At 39.8% G+C, this 25,892-nt stretch overlaps 1 protein-coding gene across 7 annotated transcripts in view; it reads left to right on the top strand.

The window, feature by feature from the left end:
* Nucleotides 1–25,892, top strand: part of COL14A1 (collagen type XIV alpha 1 chain) — a 124,216-nt gene that overhangs the window by 94,222 nt on the left and 4,102 nt on the right. For 6 of the 7 annotated variants that reach the window (XR_011093177.1, XM_068672569.1, XM_068672572.1 and 3 more), the window contains exons 37-45: nucleotides 2,124–2,177; nucleotides 2,594–2,689; nucleotides 3,904–3,957; nucleotides 5,198–5,251; nucleotides 13,003–13,056; nucleotides 15,787–15,858; nucleotides 17,565–17,600; nucleotides 18,026–18,092; nucleotides 18,603–18,791. Coding sequence is in view for 6 of the 7 variants with exons in the window: in XM_068672569.1 (XP_068528670.1) it covers nucleotides 2,124–2,177; nucleotides 2,594–2,689; nucleotides 3,904–3,957; nucleotides 5,198–5,251; nucleotides 13,003–13,056; nucleotides 15,787–15,858; nucleotides 17,565–17,600; nucleotides 18,026–18,092; nucleotides 18,603–18,791 (676 nt within the window). In the remaining variant the exon portion in view is untranslated. The remainder of the gene's footprint in view (nucleotides 1–2,123; nucleotides 2,178–2,593; nucleotides 2,690–3,903; nucleotides 3,958–5,197; nucleotides 5,252–13,002; nucleotides 13,057–15,786; nucleotides 15,859–17,564; nucleotides 17,601–18,025; nucleotides 18,093–18,602; nucleotides 18,792–25,892) is intronic. The other variant, XM_068672571.1, reaches the window with a different exon arrangement.

Genomic DNA, 25,892 nt, shown 5'->3' on the forward strand with positions numbered 1-25,892 from the left:
CATGTGACTTTTCTCTAAGCCAAGGATTTTTCTGTTTTAGGGATCAGAATTCTTCCATGTAGCCAGTTTTAAACATTATACTAAAAAAGACTCACAATAAAAGGCTTCCATTTGTTTGGGACTGTATCTCTGGAATACATTATTTAAGATCTTTTAGAAAGTGGGTCATTTTGGGTAAGACAAAGTATTGTTTAGAGTTAAGATTATCTGGCAGTTTTCATTATGGGTTACTGTTTTTATGGCTTAATCTGCCAGAATTTGATCATGCTGTTTGAGTTCCCCCATGTAAAACTAAGATAGCACACAAACCTGATTCCTTCATTGTGAGAGGAGTGCTACAGAACTGGAGAAGGTGAGGAAGGAGACAAAAAACAGTATTGGAGGACTGGAGAAGTTTAATTGCAATGAAAACTTTCAGTACTTCATAGGTTTTAACCACTAAAAAAAAAGAAGAGAAGGATGTGAATTGATCACAGTTGATTAAGAACTGTTTCTGGGGGAAAGTACTGTCTATAAAGAAGTTATTTTAAAATAACAGAAAAAGACATAACAGGAATTCTTGGCTAAAACTTGAAGTCAAAGTAATGAAAAATGTGAAATTAGTCACACAAGTTTAGTAGTGCTGGGGCTTAACTACCAAAATAAGTTTATGAGAAAAATAAGGGAGGCTTTTGTGATGTTTTCAACTTAAATCAAGGCTCTTCTGGAACTCAGGATTTTATGATGCAAAGGTTACTGGGTTCAAAACATGGCTAAGTGAAACTTGTTGTGAATCTTAAAACATATGATTTAATGGGTCATCATCATATGATTTAATGGGTCATCATCAGGCTATTTTTAAATATATATCCTTACTGAGTAAAAAAAGAAAGTTAATGTTTCAGAGAACAAAATGGGAGAAAACTGTGTGATTATGTTAAATAGCTGTCATTACTCTGATGAGCATTTGTGTAGGAATTTTTAATCTGATAGAGAGGTAGGAGAAAGGCAGAGGTAGAAGAAAGGGCAGAGGGAAGCTACTGGACTGGAATGCAGAAATGTGAGGACCTGGAATTTGGGAACTAGCAACTGGAACATGATTCTGTTAAAAGCATGGGATAAGATTTTATGTTGGAGCTGGGCCTTGACAGCAACAGAATGGGTTGTGGTTATGGAGCTGTGGAGTGGAAGTGAGAAGGCTGAAGGAACAGGGACAATGAGTAGAAAACTCACTGAGATCACACAAAGACTGTATTGTGATACCTTCATTGAAGAGCAGGAGTACTCTGGTACAACCAAACATTTCTGTAGTTGACATTCCTATTTAAAATAACACCGTTCACTTATGGTGCTGTACATGGTCCTTTTTGAGTACAAAGAAGGGCAAAGTCCCTGCAATGCTTATATCCCAAGAGACTGAGCAATACACTCAAGTGGGGGAAGACGGAAATTGATCTGAAAAAAAGTGAAAAACAATCTTTATTTATACTGTCCTAGAGGACAAAGCACATCCAACATGTATATGCAAAACACATTCATGGCAGCCATCCATAGGTATATACAACTCCAGTGTTTCAGATGATACTAATAAAAAAGTCAACAGTTGGTTAATAAATGATTAACAGATGTAGGCACCACTGAAAAAAAAAAATGTAAAAAAAAAAAGAGAAACATGGGCAACGATTATTTTACCTAAGTGTAGCTCTACATTTAATCATGGAAGATCAACTAGATCCTGGAGTTGTCCTTGGTGAAAAATATTCCTAAGTAATTGCAAACTTGGCCTTTAACAATGTGGTGATCCTGGGGAGGGCAGACAGATGTGCAGGAGGTTTCGGCATCTGGAGGGGAACCCATGACCACATGTATGCACTTCCATCCCTATGGCAGCTTTCAGTGTTATTGTGATGCTTACATGGTGTGCATTCTTGGCTCTGGAAAGTAGTTACATACGTGTTTAAATCCACTCCTGTGTATGACCACACTTCAATATGTTCTCAGTTTAATTACTCCACTGGAAGAATCTGGACAGGATATTCACTATGATTCAAGAACAAGAATGAACTCTTTGGGCTGTTCTGGATTTCATTTCTGTTTATTTGAGGGTTTTGGTTTTCAGCAAATCCTGTGCTTGTGCTTTACAGGGTGGCCCAGGTGTCAGAGGTGCCAAAGGTCATCGTGGAGATCCAGGTCCAAAGGTACTTTGCACAGCACTTTACTGTTGTCAGATGCACAGGTTCTCATTTTTTCCCTGCTGCACATAAACCGTGAAATAAATCCCAGATTGCCTCTGCTGTTGTTGGGGAAAATGCATAGAGAATTGCCATTGGCATTTGGTGCATCTCTTTCCATAACAATTGCTTGTCATGCTTGTTCCTTGATGAAATAAATAAAATTCAGAATGCTACTATCACAGCATAAATCTCCCCCCTTTTTTTTTCTTTTCTTTTTTTTTTGTATTTATAGAGGAACCAGTCCTTTTTCAAATGGAACCCTAACTGTTCACTCAAGTGTTAAGTCCTATTTCAGATGTGTTTGAGTCACTGAATTCTTTAAACAGAAGCTGCCTTTGTCCGTATGATGAGAGTTTAACTTATGTTCTGTACAACTTTAGGGACCAGATGGACCTCGAGGTGAAATTGGTGTTCCTGGACCTCAGGGACCTCCAGGACCACAAGGACCCAGCGGACTTTCTATTCAAGGACTTCCAGTGAGACTCACTAAAGGAATAGGGTTCTTTTCTGTAATGTTTGGAACAGGGCTTTATCTTAGATTGGAGAGAAATACCTTTTGGAGTCCTGACCAGAATCTGAATATTAATATTTGAGTTGCAATCACAGATCTGGGTTTAACCTACAGTGGAAGTGCATGCAGTGCCAGCATTTCTGTTTGTATTTGGATAGGAACTTCTAGGTGGTTGGAGGGATTTGATCAACTTTAGAATATGACCCAGGTATGAGCATCCAGGCCTTGGGACATGGAAAAAGAGTCGTGGTGAGGGTTGTAACATGGCCCCAAACCAAAATACTGATCTTTTATGATACCTTCAAGTTCTGGTATTGCTCATTGCAGATGAGTTTTGACTTGAAAGGTATATCCAAGCAAGAACACCGTATCTGCTGCCAAAATTAAGCAATAGTATTCACTGCATTTAAGGAGTCTGTCATCACAGGAGATAATTAGAGTTTGCAATGCTGTTGTGAAATAAGTCTCAGAATATTGTCATAAAGACCCACTGGTAGAATAATGTACCAGCAGGACTAATTTATTTTATATACCTTTCCAGTAGATGGGTACACACAAATCTTGAGAAGTACCAGATACGTATGTTTTTCTGCTAGACTTTTTTTCCCAAATTTACTATGGTATAATGCTCTTTCTTCTTTTTACAATACTGCTGTAAGAATATAATGAAATGATTTCTCAAAGCAGAATATTCGTGATGCTCTCATCAGAAAATAATACAGAATACATTAATTATAAGAATGGTTCTTTAGTAGACGAATGGTGTTGCTGCATAGAAGTTAATTAGAATTAGTTCTTTATCTAGTTTATCTTTATCATACATATATTCCATAGAAATCCAGAGGATTCATCATTATAGGAAATATTCCTGAGGGCTGAAGTGGATTCCTTTGAGCAGAAGAGAAAACAGCTACCTTTTTTGTAACACAATGGGTATAGTTTTGCCAGGTTAATTCTGAAGTCTTTTAAAATGAGTTTTATTTTATTTATTTTCTGGATTCATTAATCTTCACTTACAGGTTTGCAAATTGAGGTTTGATTTAAAAATGAAAAAGTATTTTTTGTTTGTTTGCGTGGTTGTTGGTTGGTTTTTCTTTTCATAAAGATGCTGAAAAGAACTATTGCAAATAGGAAAATAACCATATATTTGTTTTACAATGTGTGATTCTTAATCGGCAGGGGCCACCAGGTGAAAAGGGAGAGAAGGGAGATCTTGGTTTTCCTGGCCTGCAGGTATTCCCTAAGTTATTCTTCAACCTGTCACTTAATATGTTTGAATGTTGAATTCGCATAATTTTGAATTTAAGGCACATATCCAAAGCTGCCAAGAAGTGTGTTGCTGTGCTAAATCTGAGTGGAGGTTTAGGAGCAGGAATCTAGGTGTCCTGGTATGCAGTGACTAAATCATTCAGGACCTGAAGAACCAGTTGTTTGCTGTTGTTTGCTTGACCTTGTTAAAAACAGGGACTTCATGGACTCAGAAACTATGGACTCTTAGATTTCTGCTTATGTAGTGAATAATCGGTAGCATCTGCTTGGTTTGCCTTTAAACTCAGCAAATTCCTCCTGAAATTATGTAGGAGGATGGATCAGTCACTCAATTGTTCTTTATGATATCTTTCACAAGATCAGCATCTTAGAAAGCTGTAAATTTCAGCTAATCTTATTCAATTTGGTGTCTGCCATTTGGTCTGGAGTTTGCGTTCCAGCTTAGCGCTACTTCCTGGGGTCATTTGTTCTTCCCTTTTCAAATACTTTTCTTCTGATTATATCCCTCCAGTATTTGTTGGTTGTTCCCAGGTTCCCCCCTCTTGTTCATATGTTCTAGGGATAGTAAACTCATACAGTCCTTCCTCATAAATCAGTTTTGTCAGTCTTCTGGACCACTACAGTAATGGTCCCAGACTGCTGGTCTGCAGCCTTCATGAGCCAGAGTGAGATTTCATCTGAACAACGTGAAGCTCTGCTGGATGTAATTTGAAATCACACTCAAGCAGATACATGTATTTCCCCTTTGATATGACTGCACTGATTTCAAACAATATGGTAGCAGACTCCATTTTAGAAAAAAAAAAAAAAAAGAGAGAGAGAAAAGTAGAGAGAGAGAGAGAAAAAGTTCCATTTTTAGGTTAAGACACTGCAGTGGAGTTATATTGACAAAGCACTGTGATGATGTGGATTTCTTTACAACTTAGTGGCACAGGAAGCCTGATGTGACTAAATTGTCAATGTTACTAACAGAGGATTGCACTAGGGAATGTGAAGCCTGTGGTTTTTAATAATGTGTGTTTAACCATCTCTCATTTCACAGAAATACCTTCTTTACTAAATCTCCCCTATGGCCCCACCCATTATCAAACTCCCTAGTTCCTCCCATTTATCCAAGAACATGCCATACAGTTTCACTGGGAAGTGATTTTGTTGTATTCTGCTACGTTGATCTCATCATTTGCCCTCCCTTTATAATGCTCAGGGTGTCCCAGGAGCCTCAGGTTCACCTGGAAGAGATGGAGCTCAAGGTCAAAGGGTAAGGTAAAATGAACAATTTTGCATTTGTTTTAAGTTTCCATTCCATGATGAATGTGTTTCCCAGTGGGGCTGATTTATTATGGTTTATGTCACATAAATTCTGTTGTATCTGGAGACCTGTAACTCTGTGCCAGTCATCAGAAAAGGCAGAGATAGGGTGGAGACTCCTTTCTACTAAATCAAGGTTGGGAAATACTAGACGAGTAATGGGGAGCCATGCACTGTGTTTGTATTTAACACACTTCATAGGAATAGAGGTCACTTGTGCCCAGCACTGTCAGTTAGTTCATTTACTTATACATTTAAAATTAGATGGTGGGAAAATGGTGCATAATTAGCATGCAATGTAGTGCAATGATCTAAATTTACTTTCTGGGTAATTAATGAATAATAAAGATGATTGCAAGGGAATTTAATACGGAACGTAAACACCTGTAGAAACTACTGAAGTAAGGAAAATTTGAATGACAGTATGGAAATTGTCAACCTAATTCTGCTTCTGGTAGGGCAGATGAAGATACATATAGTCTACGTAGAAATGAGTAAAAAAATATAAATCATCATATTCATATGTGCAGTTCAAACTTTCTCCATGGAAGGCCTTTCACTTCACTGTTAGCCAGGTGCTGGCAGGTGATTGGTATCAGAGTACGATAGCATTGTTACTGTATACAGCAGAAGTTCTCTATTAAGTATGACTTTTCAGCTTCCCTTCAACAAGATTTGCATGTTTATGATAATTGTTTGGATATTTTGATGTAACTTTAATTTCTGAGAAATCTGGACCTTCCTTAGATTTCTGGCGTTATCCTGTAAACTTGTTATAAAAAACAAAAACCTGTAGTGATACATGTATTGAGCTCACTGCTATGAGTTTAAAGGTATGCTTAAATACGTCCACTATTGTGAATTTAAGCACATGCTTTAAGCATGTAAGTTATTCTGCTGAATTTACTGTAGAATTTAGGCAATGCATGGATGCTTTTATCTCAAAGAAAGAAATTTCCCCCTAAATTCCCCAAACTTGGCATCACCTGTTCATCCCCAGGTTAATAAAGACCCAGAGCCCAATGGACATTTGGATTTTTGCCACCATGCTTGTCTAATCTTGATTGTAGCCAGGTTGAAGTGGTTTGTTTTTAGAAACTGTATATGTGAGTGGTATGTGCTTCCTCTTCCTGCATTTCTGATCGCTAGTGAAAAGAAACGTTCTGCAATTCAGGGCAAAGAGCATCCAGAATTTTTGTTTTATGCTGTATCCAGTATTGTCTTTAGCAGTAGAGGCACTCAGCCTCCACGTCTTTCTGTTAGCCAGCAGCTCAGAAGTGGTCTGGTTTTCCTACATGTGGAACTCAACAGGTTGATGCAGAGAGATGATATTTCTCAGAAAAGCTGGGGGGGCGAGGACTAGGACTAGGGTAGCAAAGGCTTTTGATACAACCTGGAAAGGGCATGCAGTGCTTATTTTATAGAAGACCCCAGTGTTGTCTATAATGAGGCAGAGCAATTAAAGAAATCGCCGTTTTTTACAGATAATCATGCTTGATTCATGTGTTCGCTTTCTTCTGGCATTAATCAAAGGAACTGGATAAACAGCCTAAATCACATAGAATGAGGTCTGTTAGCCTGCTAATGTCTCAGTGTGACCCTTATGCAACGTTGTCCAGCAGCAATTATTTCTATGGCAACAAACAATGATGTGAGACTAATTTTATGGTGTTTTAACTCATTTAATTCCCATGAAGTTATGACAACATAAAATTGCTTTTAATGGGTGAAGATTCAAACCAATGATTTCACTGCAGTCTCTTTGAAGGCCAACCACTGGAGAAAAGCATAATTATGAAAGACGTAACTGCAGCAGCAGCAAAGGGGAACTGGAAAATTCCTTAGAAGTAAATTGCCTTTTTTTATAATGTTTCCTTTGTTGGGCTTCCACCCATTTGCCAAGGTGCCGAACTGTTTTGCAGAAACTACCAGAACTGAGATTTTTTTCTTATTCTAAACTTAGCCATCATTTCCTTGTTAGTATTTGTTATTCATTGAAATATTTTACTTATAGTATGGAACCAGTGCCATAAAGCACTTAAACAGATGGCTAAATCACACCAGTTTTAATGGGAGATAAGCTTGGGACTGTTATTTATTGGAAGATCTCTGAGAGCTTCACTAAACTGGGGATAATGTGATATTAGACTCAAGAAGTCCTGGAATCAAGCTTTTTTTCCTCCAGTTGCTGGTGCTTGGGATCAGTTCACTTTTACAATTCTTTTTCCTTCCTTTTTGTTTTGATTTCTAGCATTCATCAATTCTATTCTTATTGTTGAAATCAGTTGAGAAAGTATTTTAGTATTTTAATTCAGCCATTAATATAGAAAAAAGTCTTTCTGCTTTTTAATCCCTATTTTATTTTGCTTGTCTTGGATTTTAATAGCTCATTGGAAAACTACAGCATCTCCCCTGTCAGTGGTGTGAATTCATACAAAGATCGTTTTCATAATGAAACACCCTCCCAATGAAAAAAAGTGTGATGTAACAAAAATACGGTGTGAAAGGTGAATCAGAGGAAGAAATGTATTTTGTGATAACAAAGCAAAATTTCTGACTATCCCTGATAATATTTTTAAACCTGTCTGGTCACTGGTTTCAATCTACATTTCAGAATCTGGACTAGGAACATTCTCCTGCCCTCTCATCAGATCCTGGTTATAAAAGAGTGTCATAAAAATTTTATAAAGTAGAAAAAGGTTTCTTTTTATTTTATAGCCGGGGTGTGGTTGTTTGGTGTCCACTCTTACTGTACCATATTTGTAGCTGGCAACATAGAGAGGTTTTACTAAAGAGAACAGATTGTGTTTCTCTACCAACTCTCCCAAGGCTATCCTGTTGAAAGATACAGTTTGAATTGCACATGCTAGAGAATCCAAACTGATGTCATGCTCCTGGTGAGTACATGGGCTGTAATTAGACTCTCTTGTGCATTTGGTTCATCTTTTTCAGCCAAGAATATAAAGTTTGGAAGCAGACTGAGACTGACCTTTGTTTATATGTGTAGGTAGAGAGGGGAAAAGTCTTCTCTTTCCCATATCTCCATGGCTACTATCCAAAGTTAGGTCACAACTGCAATCCCCGTTCTTTCTTGTAAAATGCAGGCCACTTGAGAGGACAGATCTACACAGCTGCAGCAAGAGAAACCTAATCATAGAATCACAGAATGTTTGAGGTAGGAAGGGCCCTCTGGGGTCTATCTGGTCCAGCAGGGACACCCAGAGCAGGGTGCACAGGACCATGTCCAGGTGGCTTTTGATGTCTCTGAGGACGGAGACTCCACCACCTCTCTGGGCAACCTGTGCTAGTGCTCAGTCATCTACGTGGTAAAGAAGTGCTTCCTGATGTTCAGATGGAACCTCTCATCTTCCAGTTTGTACACATTTCTTCTTGTCCTGACACTGGAAATCAGCAAAACAAGCCTGGCTCTGTCTTCTTTGCATTCTGCCTTTAGGTCTTCATACACATTGATGAGACCCTCCCTGGGCCTCCTCTTCTCCAAGCTGAACAGTCCCAGCTCTCTCAGCCTCTCCTCATGGGAGAGATGCTCCAGTCCTTTGACCATCTTGGTAGCCCTCCGTTGGACTCTTCCCAGTGTGTCCCTGTCTCTCTTGGACTGGGACCCCCAGCACTGGACACAGCACTTTAGGTGCAGCCTCTCCAGTGCTGAGTAAAGGGGAAGGATCACCCCTATTGACCTGCTGGCAAAACTTTGCCTAACACAGCCAAGGATGCTGCAAGCCTTCGTAGTGGCAAGGGCACACTGCTGGCTCATGTTCAGCTCAGTGTCTTTCAGCCTGTCTTCATATGCCCAGTGCTCCAACTCCAGGCCAGTTTGGTGGCTCTCAATTGTACATTTTCCAGTATGTTGATCTTTCTCGTACTGGAAAGACCAAAACTGTACACAGCACTCCAAAAGTAGTCTTAAATATGCTGAACAGAGGGGAAGGATGGCTCTGCTGAACCTGCTGCTGAACCTGCTGGCTGTGCTCCTGCAGCCAGAATGTGGTTGGTCCTATTTGTTACAGAGTAATGCTGGTGACTCACATTCAATCTGCTGTCCCCTAGGAACCACAGATTCTTTTCCAGGAAGGCGCGGAAGTGCAGCTATGCATGTCAATAGGAGCTGTGCCACGTCTTTTGCTCTAGGGATCTGTTTAATTTATAAGCAAAAGCACAGTCAGAGGGATGCAGATACAGAAGGAAAGGAATCTTGTCTTCCAGGTTTTCATTTTAGTAGCACACTGCAAACACTGAAGTTAAAACATGAGTAATTAATGAAAATATGCAAGAAATATGTTTTAAATTATGAAGAATTAATAAGGAATTGATTTCAGACTATCAGCTCACAGACAGCACTGGTAGTTTCACAAGGAAGAGAGGAAATGCTCAGTCAACATTTTGATTGTGTGCTGAGACAGAACTAGCCTTTTGTGATTGAATAAAAGGTCTGTGTTCTAAGCAAAGCTTCCCAAAAGCCACATTTCTGCTCTTTTTCTGAGTTAGCTTTAATTGAAAATAGCTCGTGTTGGTTCAAAATCTTTTGGGAGCTACACCTCAGATTAATACACTGAAAGTGTTTAGTAACATTTCTCTGATGGGGGGTTGTTTTGAGAGGAGGAGCTTTACTTTTTGAAATTTTAATCAGAAAAAGAAGAAAAGAAAGGTGAAGCAGTCATTGGTCCCAGCTTGCACTCATTTTTTTTTTAGACATATTCAAAAGCTGTACGTGGAGGTCCTTCAAGCCTGAACTCGGTAGCTTCAGTTGAGGTTTTGCCAGTGGCTAGTCCTACTTGAACAATCGCTTCTCCACAAACAAAGTTTGAGCTACCAAAAGCTGAAGAGTTTCTAGTGAATTCAGTGGCAGTCTCCACTGTCTTCGACAGGGTTGAGGTTTTATAGGGATTTAGGTGGTGCCTGTATTCCGTGATGCCATTTGTATTCCAGATAATAATAATATTTCTAAAAATAAAAAATAAAAATAAATCATTGCAGCTATATTTTTTCTCCACAACTGTTTTTCATGCTGTTAGCAAAATATGCTCCAGTTCAAGTTGACCTTGCAATACTCATCTTGAGTCTAAACTGCCCTGCATTTGAGGTCACGCATCCAAATCTCTCCCATCCTGCTCTTGCTCATGCAGTGGCCCATTGGTGTCCTTGTACACAGTCATTCCTATCCTGCCTATGACCCCATCAGAGATAAAGTGCTGTCGTGCTGTGCAGTCCCTCCAGGCATTCTGGAGATAGCTAAGCAAAGAAGAAATTTCAGCAAATGGAAGAGCAAATAACATCTTTAAGGCTTCAGTGCTCTGAATACAGCTTGTGAATTCTCACAGTGCTGTATTTCCTCTGCATTACACGGACCAAAAATAATGGGAGAAAGAGCCAGAAGAAATACATTCACAGTCTGTCTGCCAGTTTCCTGTTACCTTCTAATCTCCTCTACTCACTGCTCACAAGTTGAGAACGAGTATCAGATCCTTTCTGGCCATCAGGTGATCTGAGTAACATCAGAGCAGCATAAAGAAAGAGGTTTGGCCTTTAACCTGACCAAACAGATATCTCCATGCTCTCCTGTGAATCAAATCTCTCTTTGACTTCATTTATAAATAGCCAATTGCACGATTAACAAGTACAGTAGGAGGTGATTCTGTGTGGCCAAGAAATACAGACACAGTGCCAAGAGAAATGAATCCTAGGAGAGTAGACGGGAGATGATTCCTGAGCAGCCAAAAGTAAGAACAGTGCATAGAAGAAAGAAATTGTGAATTATATTAAAAGAAAATGTGATATTTGTGATTGTACTGTTAGCTCTACTCTTTAACTTGGATGGGAGAAGGGATGGACGTACAGTGTTATTTTTATGCTAGATCCTATTAGACGATGGAAGGCTTTCCATTTCCTTCCCCGCTAGGAAAATTAAGCACTTAGGAGGGTCCAACCAATTTTCATCCTGCATTAGGACTGATCAAAAATAAGTGGAGATGTAAAATTTTGCTTTGAAAATGAAATATGCATGTAAATGTGAAGGTATCAATTTTCCTGACGGTGATACAGATTACAAAAACATGTCGATAGTGTAATTTGTGTTATCTTATAGGGGCTTCAATGTTACTATAAAGTTGCTGGCAGATGTCATTGAATTTTTTCAACTAAATGCTTCTTCCTGAGAGGGTCTGAAAACCTATTTCATCGTTTGCAATGCACTTCAAGTTTCTCATGCCATTCCTTGGTTTCCTCTAGAAATACCAATGTTGAAGTCTGAACGTGCTTTCCTTACTGTGGAAATTTATTTGGGTTGAGCTGGGCTTGCAGCCATTTCTCTGTATATGTCCTAAAACTGCTGTGCTACGGTATCTTTATTTCAGTGCCACTGTGGTGTTACGTTTGCTTTTGTTCTTATTGTTATGGGGGACCTGCTTTGTACCTTGAAGCTTCAGAAATCATTGGCTATGCTATGAAATAGGAAAGTATCTCCTTATCAAGCCAAAGGATGCATAGCTGACATAACATGAATTGATTATATGGCTTATTTTACCATTGAAATGCCCATCTGGTAGAATTTAGAACAATTCTTCCCAGGTACATGAGAGGTAATATTCCCAAACCATTTATTTATGCCACATGAAAGCAGTTTTGATTCAGTTTCTAGATTACGTAAACCATACTAATTCTAGTTCATGCCATATTAATTACTAAAATAGTGTAAGAGAAAAAAATCAGAAAAAAACAATGAAACAAAAAAGAATCTTTTTTTCTGAAGCTCTACAGGATACCAAGAACTAGAATGTTCTTTACTCTGTGTGTGAGCACAAACACTTTCAAAGCCTCATTTCCCTTCTACTTATATGTCCAGATTCTGGTCTTGAGCCAGTAATAAGGTCATATTTCTCCTTTTTGGTTTGTATATTAATTAAGTAATTAACTTATCACTAGGCTGCTCAGAAACCCATGCTTTATAGCATGTGGACACAAAGTGTGTACTTTGGTTAATTTGCAAGAATACTTTACTGATAGTGTATTTTCTTCTACATCTGGTCAGTCTTTCTTCTCTGATTTGCTTGCTTTCCAGTCTCCAAGTTATCTTTAGTTTCTGGCTCTCATTTCTGGAAGCTCTGAAGCATGTTCATAATGTAAACCACATGAGTGTTCCTATCGAATTCTCATTATGCTGCTTCCTGAGTCAGGACCTCTGTGATAGCTTGTACATGTGTACAGTATTGCTGGGCAGAGAGATATACTCGCAGTTACCATCTTTCAGCACTTAATCCATGGGACTGCGAACAGTTGCAAGCAGTGAGAACAGGATGCATCTTGTTGGAGAGAAGTTTGCCAATGTACCCCTCTCATCTGCCACGTTACGGCAGCTTTATAAGAGAAATTCACCCAGAGGTGAAAAGTGCCTTTACAAAGGATTTTGTATTACTACTTCTTACTTCAAATATCCAGTGAGACTATAGCTGGATTTTTTTAAAGTATTGGCTATGCTATAGCTCCTTTCCAGAAACAAACCCTCCCCAGGGCAAATAAGAGGATTTTCTTCTAAAAAAACACTACCACCAGTTCTTAATTTAAGAAGAAGAAAAAAAAAGATTAAAAAAAAAAAGAGAGAGAGATATCCTTCTAGATGAAATGGAACAGATTAACAAATTATTTATAAAAAGCTGATAATATTATATACATTTTTTTCTTTCCTAGGGCCTTCCTGGCAAAGATGGACCCACAGGCCCACAAGGACCTCCTGGCCCAGTGGTGAGTATTGCCCATGGAATTTGTTGCTGTACAAGTAAGCAGGACTTTGGGGGATTATGGGTCACTCTGTTATCTGGGCATCAGTGGATAGGCCAAGGCCAAGGGTTCTCCTTGGAAGCTGAAATTCTCATGACTCACAGGGCTGGCAGAGAGCTGCTTGTCCAGTGTCATTGCTTTCCGTTCTCACTCAGCTCGAGAAAAAAATGGCTCCCATGGGAAGGAGAGAGAGTTCCGCAAAGAGATTGGTAGTTTGTTCTTGAGCTAAATAATGGCACTATATAAGGGAAATTAATGCTGTTAACATTGAGGGCAAGAATTTCTTTTTTGTAAGAAATTCCAGTTAGGGTTGTTAGTTGAAGTGAATTGCTCAGATTTGCTGTGGCTGGAGGTGTGTGCAGGTATTCAGATAATCTCATAGAGTAATCAAGAAAGACAGCTGAAGTTCTGCCTTCCAAGCAAGATATATGTTGCCTCCATAATCAGTCTCATTCTTCTTTGCTGGGGTGGTTAGGCAAGGTTAATATCTTTTTGACAGATTTAAATTAGGTAAAACTGCTGATGGTGTTGAGTATTCTCCATGCATAGAATCAGAGAATCATAGAATATCCAAAGTTGGAGGGGTTCAACAAGGATCATGGAATCCAACTCCTGGCTCCACACAGGACTACCTACAAATCAGACCCTATGTCTGAGAACATTGACCAAATGTTTCTTGACCTCTGGCAAGCTTGCTGCCATGACCACTTCCCTGAGGAGCCTGTTCCAGTGCCTGACCACCCTCTCAAGTCGGTTTTTCTCGAGTACTTTTCTCAGGGCTGTGCTCTTGGTGCTCTTTTTCCTGCAACACGTGTGTCTTAGTTCTCTTTCCTACCATCTTTGGTCTTCAACTGGCAGAACTTTCTGTGTCTAGATGTACCTACCATGTTTGCTCCCTGGAAATACCTTTCTCACTCCATCCTCATGCTGTTTACTTAGCTCATACTCAATTGAGTCAAGGGAGAAGGTTTCTATGTTATCCTCCTGTAATCTGAAGGGAAATTATCTGTCAGCCCAACAATTGCTGGGGTTGCCCAGTCCGTGGTAACCTGTTGGTCAGGAACAATTCAAATATACCAGGAAGATGTGGAGTACTGCAGATATATTGAAGCACAACCTATTTTATTTGTGATATGGCATATGTAAAACCAATGCCTGGATTTCTGCTGACTCTGAGCACAGTCCCCTTCTCTGCAAGTAGATCAAATGAAATCCACGATCATCTGGATAAGGGTTTCAAAATCCAGACCTAAAATTTTGTTATTAATGTGGAAAAATCATCTGTGTTTGTGTTTACTATTTTAAAGGATTTTATCATACAAACAATATACACTATAACTTGGCAGTATGAAGTTGTTTTGTTACAGTTGGCCACATCAGGAAACATAAGAGTTTGTACTGATTGAAATAAATAGATATTAAAAAATTAAAATCCCATGGACAGTCTCCTGATTTTTGCTTTTCTTCTTCTGAATACTGAACTAATAAATTGAAGTAGTAATAAACTCCCAAATTTAAAAATAACAGAAGAAAACAGTTCAGTAATTGTAAAAGACTCACTTATTTTTTTGAGCTCTGAATGGAAACCATTGTTTTGTAGTAATTCACAGCACCTCACTGAATTTATTAAAATGTTTTATTTTATTAAAAAGTATCAGAAATGAGAAAATTCTATTGCATAAGATTTTTCCCTGTTCATCTAGAAACAGATGTTAAGAACAGGTTACATGGTATGAGCAATTTCGCAGCCTGTGAATCTGTGGTGTATATATAAATTAAACAAAAACACTGGCAATTTAGGACTCATTTGTGATTCTGTGACCACAGAAAGACCATTTGTAGCATTTCTCCTTTTGTGTGGAGAAGGTATAAAAGAACCTGATCAAGATCAAATTCAGCACTGTTGTAGAATCTCACACTCCCTGCGTTCCCTGCTTTTGTTTGTCTTCATTTCCACTCTGTCTGAACAACAGGCTGGATTAGGTCACTGCTGCTTCTCGTCAGCAGCTACCTTGATTGCTATCGGGACAGGACTAAAAAATTTTCCATGTCCATGATTTTGGTAAGGAGCAGTCGATGAAGTTTTTTTCTGCTGCAGTTAAATTACATTCATTTCTGGCACTGCAAAAATTAAATTAATACTTAGTGCTTTTAAAAAATGTTTTACCTATTTAACGTACTTTCCAAATCTTTTCTGTCATTCTGTAATGACACGTGTTGCTAATCACATAGAATAAATAGAACTCTATGCCTAACGTTTGGTTCCTAATATTTGGTTCCTCTATAGAGCAGGAGGTAGAGGTCAGCAAGCAGATTTAATAATTTTTCGGAAATTCAGAAATGGAACTTTTAATCTTTTTTTTTTTTGGGGGGGGGGGTGAGGGGTGAGGATAATTTTTATTTATTTCAATTTCAGTAATGTTTAAAAAAAGAAAAATGGTCTGCTTCAGTTTCCTCTTATTTGAATCATTGGCCATAGGATTTTGTAAAGGATCGCACTTTGCAACGAAAGGTGTGACCTTCTTCTTTCAATATGTACCTGTGCTTAACATTGTATCTCTAAATGATCCCTAAATTCTAAGTGAAAGAATATTGCTCTGTGGACATTCTCTCCATCACAGTATTTCTCGTAGTGGGCCTCGTGAATGTTAATTGCCATCACCAATAAGCATTTTCTTTCTCTCTTCCTTGTAGGGCATACCTGGTGCTCCAGGTGTTCCAGGTGTTACAGGAAGCCAGGGGCCACAAGGTGATGTTGGAGCTCCTGTGAGTAAAATAAATTAATATGAATATATTCGCTCTTGTGCATTCATTGGTTTCTGATCCTGGCTTCACTGTTTTCAGAACTCCTCAGGATTTATAGCTTACGATCTTTTTGCAGCTAGTTAATCGGAATGTCATATTGGTCTTTCTTGGTTCATTTTTCATACCTAATTTATTTGTTGATCTTACATACAGTGTTAGGAATACAGGTATGAGAGTGTCAAAAGAAAAGATTAAATCACGGAAGTAAAAACATAATGGTATATGAATTTGTAGTCACTGTGTCATTGCTTTCTCCTTTTATTCCTTTGCTTTACAAGTTAAAGTGTGCCTTTTGATTAACCTGAATATTTCCATAATAACTTTATTCTGACTTTAAAACTGTGAAAATATTGTATGAATAAAAAACTGTCTTTAGTGATTACTTTGTGTTTACATCAGGGCAACTGACTAATGATCAGGGCTTTTTCTGTAATAGTATTCTAAATTTCAGCTGTGGGAAATTTGACCAGCAATTCCATTCAGAATTACACCCTCTCCACCTAAAGTCTGTATTAAGAACCTCGAACACTAAGTTCTTCTTTCAAATATTATTTCATTTATTATCAAATAAAACAGTTTAACTAGAAGAAAATAATCCAATTATAAAATGAGTTTATAAATTACATAAACGACAGAGCTAGAAGATTTACAGTGGACCTCTAAAACAGATTTTATTTTATTTTTTCAAAATCCGTTTTGCTTTGGAGACCTAGTCCAATGCAAGCATATTTATTTGGTTAAGTGAAATGACTAATAATGTGTAAGCAAAGGTAATAACCTCATGCCCAATTTTGCATAGTTTCTAAGTGCAATCATGAAATCTAGTAAGATTTGATGAGCTATGGAACTTATTAGTATCGATGTATAACATGTTCAATCCATATCCAAACACATGTTGCAGATAATTCAACTAAATCTCCTAGAGTGTAGATATTCCTGTGAGCCATGTAAGACCTTTACTGCAAATGTTTAGTAGTTCTACAAAAACAGTTAGGTAGGTGAAAACTAATTGAATTTCAATCACTATCTTTCCCCAAAATAGAGCAATATAAAATAGGCCTAAAAATAATCTTGCAGTCTTCATAGGTCCCTATCTCCCTCCCAGGGTAGGATAAAAACTATGTTTTAAGCATGTATCAGTCAGCTGGTTAACTCTTCATGCAGACTTTTCCTTGCTTCGGGAGCTCCTGAGGGATATTTAGCCTACCCCCAAAGCCTCCGTTGGTGAGGTTGTAACTGCCCCATGTATCTTGTCCCAATGCATAATGATCCTTACCAGCATGACAGTATTATCTTGACTGTCATACTAAATTTTCTACAAATGCTACAAACTTTTGTCTCCCATCAGCCTTTCATATTCAATGCTAATGTTAGACCCATTTGAGCCATGAAAGTATATCTCCTGGTGGCCTATCCTTGCTGCCATTTTAAACAAGAGAATTCAGTGTGTGACAAACCCCTGAGAAAGTCGTATACTCTCCATGTAATTGGCAAAGGTGAACATTTTTATGAGTACTGAAATGGAAAAAGTATATTTCTTATTGTTACATAGCTTCCTGAAACCTTTGTTAGTTTTTGTTCATGTTGCAAGGGAGACAATATTTAAGGGTTAAAAGTTTTAAGATGGATCAAAATGAGAATTAATTTTGTATTGAATCTTTCCATAGGGTGCTCCTGGACCTAAGGGAGAAAGGGGAGAGCGGGTAAGTGTGCTCACTTGTTAGCTGCCATATTTTTTCCGTTCTGGCCTTGTATTTTGTAAAATGCTTTCTGCGATGATTTATTGTTCTCTGTGTTTACAGGCACAATAGTTTTCTCCTGTGCAATCAGGCAAACTTCCTTCTATTCCAGTCACTGCCTTATATATAGCTATATTAATATTTTGAAGGTGAGAAATATGTGGCATTAAGCATTTTCCCAAATCTCTCACTAGGGTTATCTTCTCAGACCTCTGTTTGCTGGCTAAAAACAGCAATGGCAACCAGGGAAATCCCTAAACTTCTTAGGCTTTTTTTCTCATCTGCAAGGATATAATCTCTCAGGGGTAATAAATGTTTTTCATTGCACTGAGCATTCTCAAGACAGAAATGATGTAAAACTGTATTACACTGCTGCTTTTGTTATCCAGGGTGATCTCCAGTCCCAAGCAATGGTGCGTGCTGTTGCTCGTCAAGTGTGTGAACAACTTATCCAGGGTAAGTAACTGATAGTTCATGTGCTCCTATCTCTAGGATACATCTCTTCCTGCCACAATTGCTTATAAATATGACGCTTTTCTGAGCATTCATGGGGATCTGTCCATTTTAGGCTAGGCTGTCAGTATTTATAGTCCAATTAGATTTATGTTCAGCTGAATTTGTGTCCAACTACAGCTCATTACCATCAGATATTTAAAAAAGACCTTGAATTGTCTCCAAGTTATTAGAGTATACAGAAGCTTTTGTGGTAACAATTTTAAAATTTTACAGACAAAATACCAAAAACCCCATCAAAGCAAGGAAATGAGATTCTAGACAATAGTTCTTCGCCTTTTCTATATATTCCCTAAACCACAGTTTCTCCATCAACAACACAGAACTTCACATTATTGAAGTTCCCCAGCACGACAGGCCACAGCCTTGAGGACCTGCCAGTGCTCTTTTCAAATTTCACTGAACCAGATTCTCCACTGCAAATTGAAAACGATGACATTTTTCTCTTGACAGGTCATATGGCCAGATATAACTCAATCCTGAACCAGATTCCAAGCCAGTCTGTCTCAACACGAACCATTGCAGGACCTCCCGGGGAGCCAGGTCGGCCAGGGGCTCCAGGGCCCCAGGGTGAGCAAGGATCACCAGGCATGCAAGGGTTTCCAGGAACTCCTGGTCAACCAGGAAGACCAGGAGAAAGAGGTAGGCTTTGTGCTTCACGTATACAAAAATATACCTCTCTTTCCTGATACATTGTGGTGGCTTTTGTCTCCTGGATAAATGTTTTCTGAGGACAAAGTTTTCTCTCTAGCTGGTTGTTGAGCTCAGTACAGACCATAATGAAAGCTCTTAGTGATGAAGGTAATGTGTGATTTGATAGGATCAGACAAGTTCAATGACTTGTGTTGAATATTGGTGGTATCTAATTGTGCACGTCACATTTGCATTGTTGTAGGACTGTGCAATAAGCTGGAGGTTTGTAAGTGTAAGCAAAGGAGCTATTGGAGAAGGTCAGCTGCAAAACTGGTAGGTTTGTGTTGCAGAAAGATTGAGCTTTTCTGCTAAGCTTGGGACATGTCCATCAGAAGATTTCTGAGTTATGGTCATTTGAAAGGAGCAAGTTTGTCAGAAGAGGGAAAAAATCGTAGTCTATGAGGGATTAGGGGGATCAAGGACAGGAAATGGTGAGATCACAGAGAAATAATATAATGAACTGTTCATGTACAAGAATTCTCTATATTCTTACTTGTAGGCTCTGTCCCTTTCTCCTTTCCTCCTCCAGCGTCGTATAATAAAGAAACAAGTTCCATGTTTTGGTTTGCTCTCTACACAACCCTGGCAATCTTCGTAGCACAAACCTCACAGAGGTAGCACTGAGTCCGTGTTTGTAAAAGTGCTTTGAAGACCCTCACACAAGGAAGTGACCAAAAGCCCAAGAGACAAATGTGGTGTTCAAGAGCAATGAATTGGCATTGCTGTTACAAAATCTGCCAACTGGAATTTTAAAAGCAAATTATTTTGGAGGCGTTTCAGTTCGGGAACTCAGTAGTTCTAGTTCTCAGTAGCCATGATGGCCAGCGTTAAAGCATTGATTTGAAGATAAAGTCTTTGTGTAGACCTGTGGGTTTTTTGGTCCTTTCTTCTCCTCAAGACCATAATTCTAATTCTGTAAAAAAGAGGCAAGATTTTGGGTCCTGGCCTCTCAGTCGTGGTGCTGTCTGCTCCAGTTGAGAGAAGACATTGTCCAGAAAGAATTCTGAAGGAGAGGGCAGAGGAAAAGATGAAAGAAAACTGGAAGAGGCAACAAGTTAGGAACTGATTTCAAAAGTGACCCAGAGAATAAATGCAGATCTCAGGGTAGTTGCTTCCATAGTCATACTCATGTATTTTAAATGGCCTCTCAGGCACGAATTGTTTAAGCACACTAAATATTTTACTGGAGAATGGAGAAACCAAAAGCATGGGCTATAAAAAGGGAAACCCATCCAGTATTTAGCGCGCATTGCCCATTGTGTTTGTTGTGCTGAGCCCCAGACCTGCATGTTGTAGTGCCGTGAAGTCAAAGAGTGATTAGATACAGTCACATCAATGGAACATGGTGGGGGCTAACCTGCTGTGGGTAATATTCATCTTCAGGCATCAACATTGGCAAGAGAGTGAGTAATGAAAGAGTAAAAGCATGTTAAAAAAAAAGTATGAGGTGGTTATAACAAAATAATGCACTTCAATGTGGCTTTTATGTTCCTTTTACTGTCTCTATAGATAATTGATGTTAGAAGGGACTGATTTTGGCAGGTTGTGCTTGTGGGGAGTTTCATACTTGGTAGAGAGCAAGCTCTTATCGAGCATGCTTCGAGAAATATAATCAGTCAGCCAGAACGCTGCAGATTTTCCTGAAGTGTGATGCCAAAAACTGAGAGTCTTTTACTGTATTTATAGCTTAAAAGAAGATTGTTTTAAGAATGAAGAATCTATGTGTAAACTTAAATACAAGGTAATTAGCTAGCTCATTTGGAGTGAGGATGGTTTTTAGGACATTCACATAACTACAGCCTTGAACAGAACTTGGAAGGAGCTCATTCAGAACCTAGGGAAAAATAAGGATTAATTTATTAGTCTTGAGGATTTAATTTCTTCAGACACAACTGAAATTGTAGATTGATGCATGATGATATAATAGCAGTTTATTTAACAGAAAGATACATTTTGATTTGACATTTTCAGAGTCTTTTTCTAAGGGATTGCTCTAAGCTAACTCCAAACCACAGCAGCAAAAAGTAGAAATTATTTTTACCAGCTTCGTGTTTGAGGAGATTGATTGGATTTTTCTTGCGCATTCCCAATTCTCGCTTCATTCTTAGTTATATATACAGTGAATTAACAAATAAAAATTGCTCTGCTTCTGGACGGAAGCTTTTTTAGCTCCCAGTGACTACAGAGAGGAGGGTAAATGGACTCGAAACCCATCACCCCCTGCTGTCTTCTGAAGCACTGTTTGCATTTTACTTGTTCTGCAAGTCCCGATTTACAGTCCTGTCATGAAGATGTCCAGCCAGCCGCTTGGAGTCTTTGGGAACAATGTGTTTCTTTTCACTGATGTCACCAGCTTTTGGCTCTATGTGAGGTTAATTTAATGTTAAGAGCAGTGCCAGATTAGCAACTCTGAGAAGTCAGCCTCCATCCTTAATACAGAAAATGCACTGGAACAGTGACAGCAGTGTCAGCAGGGCACGCTAAAGAGTAATAGGCATTGGAAGGGAAAAAAGACCCAGTTGTTCATCTAGTAGGGTGTTGTTTGTATTTTCTCTGAGTTTGAGCTGTTGGAATTGCTGCAAGAACCTGTTACAGGCTCTGAACTGAACGGAAAGGTGTTACAGCAGGAAGACAAAATGTGGGGGGAGGCTCGCCAGTTCCTCTCCCTCCCCTCTCCTGCCCACCACCCATCCAGTCCAGGCCTGTGACAAGTGGGGACCTTGGAAGGCAGCGCGTGGAACTGCTTCAAAATTAGGCACCGAAGAGAGCTTTACTGGAAAATGTCAGCAGTGGAAGATCTCGAGAACAGCGAATGTCCCTGCTAATTTGCCCGGCCAATAGCTTCTTCCCCCTTGTTTACCTTGTCAGCCTGCCAGGCTTTAATCAGATTTTTTTGGAAGGAGGCTTGGATCGAGAGAGTGGCTTCGAGTTCTGTTAGAAACCTCCACTTGAACTTCTAGGTCCAGGCTGTCCCATTCCTGAATGTGGTCTCTCACTAGGACTACACGGAGCTAGTCATTCCAAGAAGGACCACCTCGGCGAGGAGGAGAAGTCATTCTCTTGAGAGATTCATTTCACAGAGTCTTTTGTGTTGACGTCAGTGAAAGGATAAGGATCACAGTAACATGTTTGTTACTCAGTTTTCTAATAACGTGAGCAGAAACATCTCTGGAAACCCCTATATGCTTGTTAGCAGTATTAACATCTTAGTGGTGGCCCAACAGACCATCAAACCAGTCATATAAAGATCAAGGAAGCCCCACTGTCTTATGTGTTATGATATCTAATCCCAGATAAACTACTAGGACTTCGCTGTTTTACATATTTGCATAAACATAGGAGCTGGAAAAAAATACATCCAAACTGATTATTCACAGCACTGATCTCTGTTATTTTAACTAGTTCGCAGCACTGGTTTCTATTTTTATTTCAGCTCATTCCAACAGCTTTTGTTTTGATTTTGTGTGCATGAACTGGGACTTAAATAGCTAGTGTCTGGCTTCTGGGTGCTCAGGAAGTAGTTCAGCTTCTGCAAAATAATATAAAAAGGCAAAGATTCAGTACAATTTCTTTCTATTTATCTTTTTTTCAGGTATTTTTATAATACTTCTGTGTTTTTCTGAATAACATAAAATCCATAGTAAAGGTTACACTGATACACTTCTAGCTTCCAAATGCTGTGAAAATGCAGTTGTTGTCCTGCCACTGGGTGGAATTCAGCCCTTATCACATGTCCTGAAGTGATGCACAAAACTTAAGGCTACGCACTCCATCTCACTGTTACCAAAATACAACAAATACCCAGGCTCTCAAGTGGAATGTCAGTATGGTCAAGTACAGCTTCATCTGTGTTTGCTGCCTGACTTTATAGGAAGGAGTTAGTTAAACGTGTTTGTGGTTCTGATGGCAATGTTCTAAAGGAATTAAAAGAAAGTTTTGCCAGTAGAGTGAAATATTTTTATTTCCAATTTTAGCTTCATCTAGATAAAAAAAATATAAATCATCTAGTGTTATAATGTATTGTGGTTACAACTGAGCATCTTTAAAAGAGGAGGATTTTAGGTCCCAGTTTAATTTTTCTCAGTTGCTGTATATGCACTTCTTCCCAAATGACAATATTCTCTTAAAGAACAATACCTTGGGTTTTTCTTTGTGGAGAAGCCATGCACATTTAATTTTCTTTGCTAGGAATGTGTTCACGATCTTGCTTTTTGTTTTTAATAACTGATGCTATCAGAGAGATCTTTAGCAGAGTTGGAAATAATTGATTTCAGTTGCTTGTGATCTCCGTGGGCTGAACCCAAGCCATTGCTTATTTTGGCTAGGGACGAGACATAAAAACAGTTAACTTGGAAGGGGAGAGACGGACGGTGTAGCTGAAGTATGTCCAGGCATGAACCTGTAAACAGTTACTAGGATTTGAAGCCACCCTAAGCCAAATGTCAATTTTTGATGCATGCTTTTATCCCTACCAGGGATTAACCACTGGAGTAACCAACACGGAGAGTGAGGTCGTTTCTGGGCAGTGTAAAGAGAAATGTGTGAAGTCTGAATGTCGTTGAGAGGAGGGAGCTGCTAACCATGGCCATGTGAATCTGCTTATGCTTAGTAAAGCCCTTTGGTGGGAAGCCAGTTAGTGGAGCTCCCAGTGCTTGATTTTAGCTCGTGTGAGGTTTGCCGTAGGACTAGGTTATTCTTGCTTCAGTGTTTATGTTCTCTTCCACTTGGGTACACTTTTCTGGAAAGCAGACTGAGAGAAACCTGAAGCAAACTTGTCTTTTGGCCTCCAGTGTGTTTGCTCTAGGAACTGGATATCCACGTGATTTCAAAGAAAGTTTGCCCCTTGCAAGAGCTTCATAGCGTGTCCCAGGGCAAGCGTTTTATTATTAGCCCGAGTAGATTTGTTCTGTTTTTATCACTGCTTACAGGAATTTCTCCTGGGAACATCGTGTATGGCTGCGTGTACTTGTGTGTGTAAAGAATAACTGAGTGCATGGAAGGCAGCAATTTGAAAATATTGTGGCAATTGTTTTTGAGGTCACCATTTAATATTATCATAACGTCGGATAAACAGTCACACTAAATATCAGTGTAGATCCCACATGGTTATCGTGGGCCAGTCTCGTTATGATCAAAGCAATCCACACACACACACACACGCTGTGCCTTTTGCAAACGGCCAGCGTTTCCTTACAGGGCACGTATGGAAAGGGACAATCTCGATGAATTCCTCTTGTTTAAAAAGCCTGCAGCAAAAGTAGAGAACTGCAGAGGAGACTCTCCACGTGTTTGAAGGGGCTAAGCAAATTTTAGATGTCTGGAAACTGCATTTGGAATGCAGGACAGGAGGTTTGCATGAGAAAGTCATCTTTAAAATGTGGGGAATTCACAGAAGATGTGTTTTTTTGGCAGGTTCCCCCTGTGCTATAAAAATGGATTAGAGCATCTCCCTGCCACCTAGGACTGCTTCCTGCCATGGGCTGTGCAGTGCAGTCATTCATCAAAGGTGCTGAACAGCACTGCAGCTTGAAACTGCAGTCTGTGCTCTAACTAAATGCTAGATTGCAAACAGGAGGCCTGTACTGGAGCGGGAGGCCACTCTCAGAGAACAGGAATCCCAAGAGTTACATCGCTAAGAATCCCAGAAGAAAAGATGTTGGCAAATTTCAGGATGCTTGAGTAATTGAAACACTTAAGACTCCTTCACTTTCACTTAAGTTTTAGTAATCTTGCAGTTTGGCCAGAGCTTTCTCATTATCTGCCTGTAAAAGCCAGGTGGGAACTGATTTAGTTGTAAAAGAAAGCAGTTGTGTACAAACAAGATGGAAAATTGGAAGATGAGATGTGAGGGATGCTTGAGAGAAGGGAGGGGGTGCTAGTTCCTCTCCAGCTTTGCTCTCATGACCGGATGGTTAGAGCACCGTTTCAGGAGATTGGAGGCTGTATTCTCCCTGACACAGAGTCCCTCCCCAGCTTTCCTGTAGCCCCCTTTAGGTACTGGCAGGCTGCTGTAAGGTCTGCCTGGAGCCTTCTCCAAGCTGAACAACCCCAGCTCCCTCAGCCTGTCTTCATAGGAGAGGTGCTCCAGCCCTCTGGTTATCCTCATGGCCCTCCTCTGGTCTTGTTCTAACAGGTCCATGTCCTTGTGCTGAGGGCCCCAGTGCTCCATGTGGCCACATGTTCAGCAGCAGACCCAGAACTCTCCAGGGGATCCTAAATCCCCTCCCTGCTGTGATTTCTGATTGTCCAGTCCCCGAGGGTGCTGCGTGGGGTCTTGGTGCTTCTGAAGTCTTCAGCTGGGGAAGAGATTGCAGGAAACAGGGGTTTCCCTGTCTCCCTTTCTGTTTCAGGTCTTGGTATCAGCCCCCAGGGAACCAAGAGAGCTCCTTATCCTGGGGCCACATGGGGACCCACGCCCCCTTTGCTTACACCTCCATCGAAAGCCCAACAACCAACGTGAGACAAACAGGCACCCACTGGATTGCTTTCCTGTACACCCTTATTTTACAAACTCAAGGAGAGCAATGCATTGTCAGTGCTGGGCTTAATTGCAAAATCTTTCACCGTTAAAGCTTGTTCCTATTTGCATCCATCAGAAATTGGCTTAGAAAGGAAAAAAAAAATCTTCTGTGGCTCCTTGTAAAAACGAGAGTCTGGACACAGTCACCCGGGAGGTGCCTCGTAGGTGTTTTTCCTTCGATGCAGCAGTTACCTGAGCAGAAGGGACGGCAGCAGGCCAGTCAGCTGAAATCGGAGAGCGTGCCTCAGCGAGGCTAGCAGGACTTCTTTCTGTCTACTCTGTTTTCACGAAGGTGCTCTGTGCTGGCTTTCATTCTGAAAGCGTGGAAGCAGTGAGAGCAATTACCAGCGTTGGGAGGTCTGGAAAATGGGGGGACGGTCCCACAACCAGCCCGGGTTTTGTGTCTCTGAACCATCCAAATCAAACACAGACTTTATGAGAGTTTCCAAGTCGCCGGTGGAAACTCAGGGTCTGGAATTTGTAGTTTTGACACCTACTTCAGTTCGACACCGCTCATTGTGATCGCTGCA

Source organism: Anas acuta, chromosome 2 (assembly GCF_963932015.1).
Source record: "Anas acuta chromosome 2, bAnaAcu1.1, whole genome shotgun sequence".
In the NCBI taxonomy this organism is placed as follows: Eukaryota; Metazoa; Chordata; class Aves; order Anseriformes; family Anatidae; genus Anas; species Anas acuta.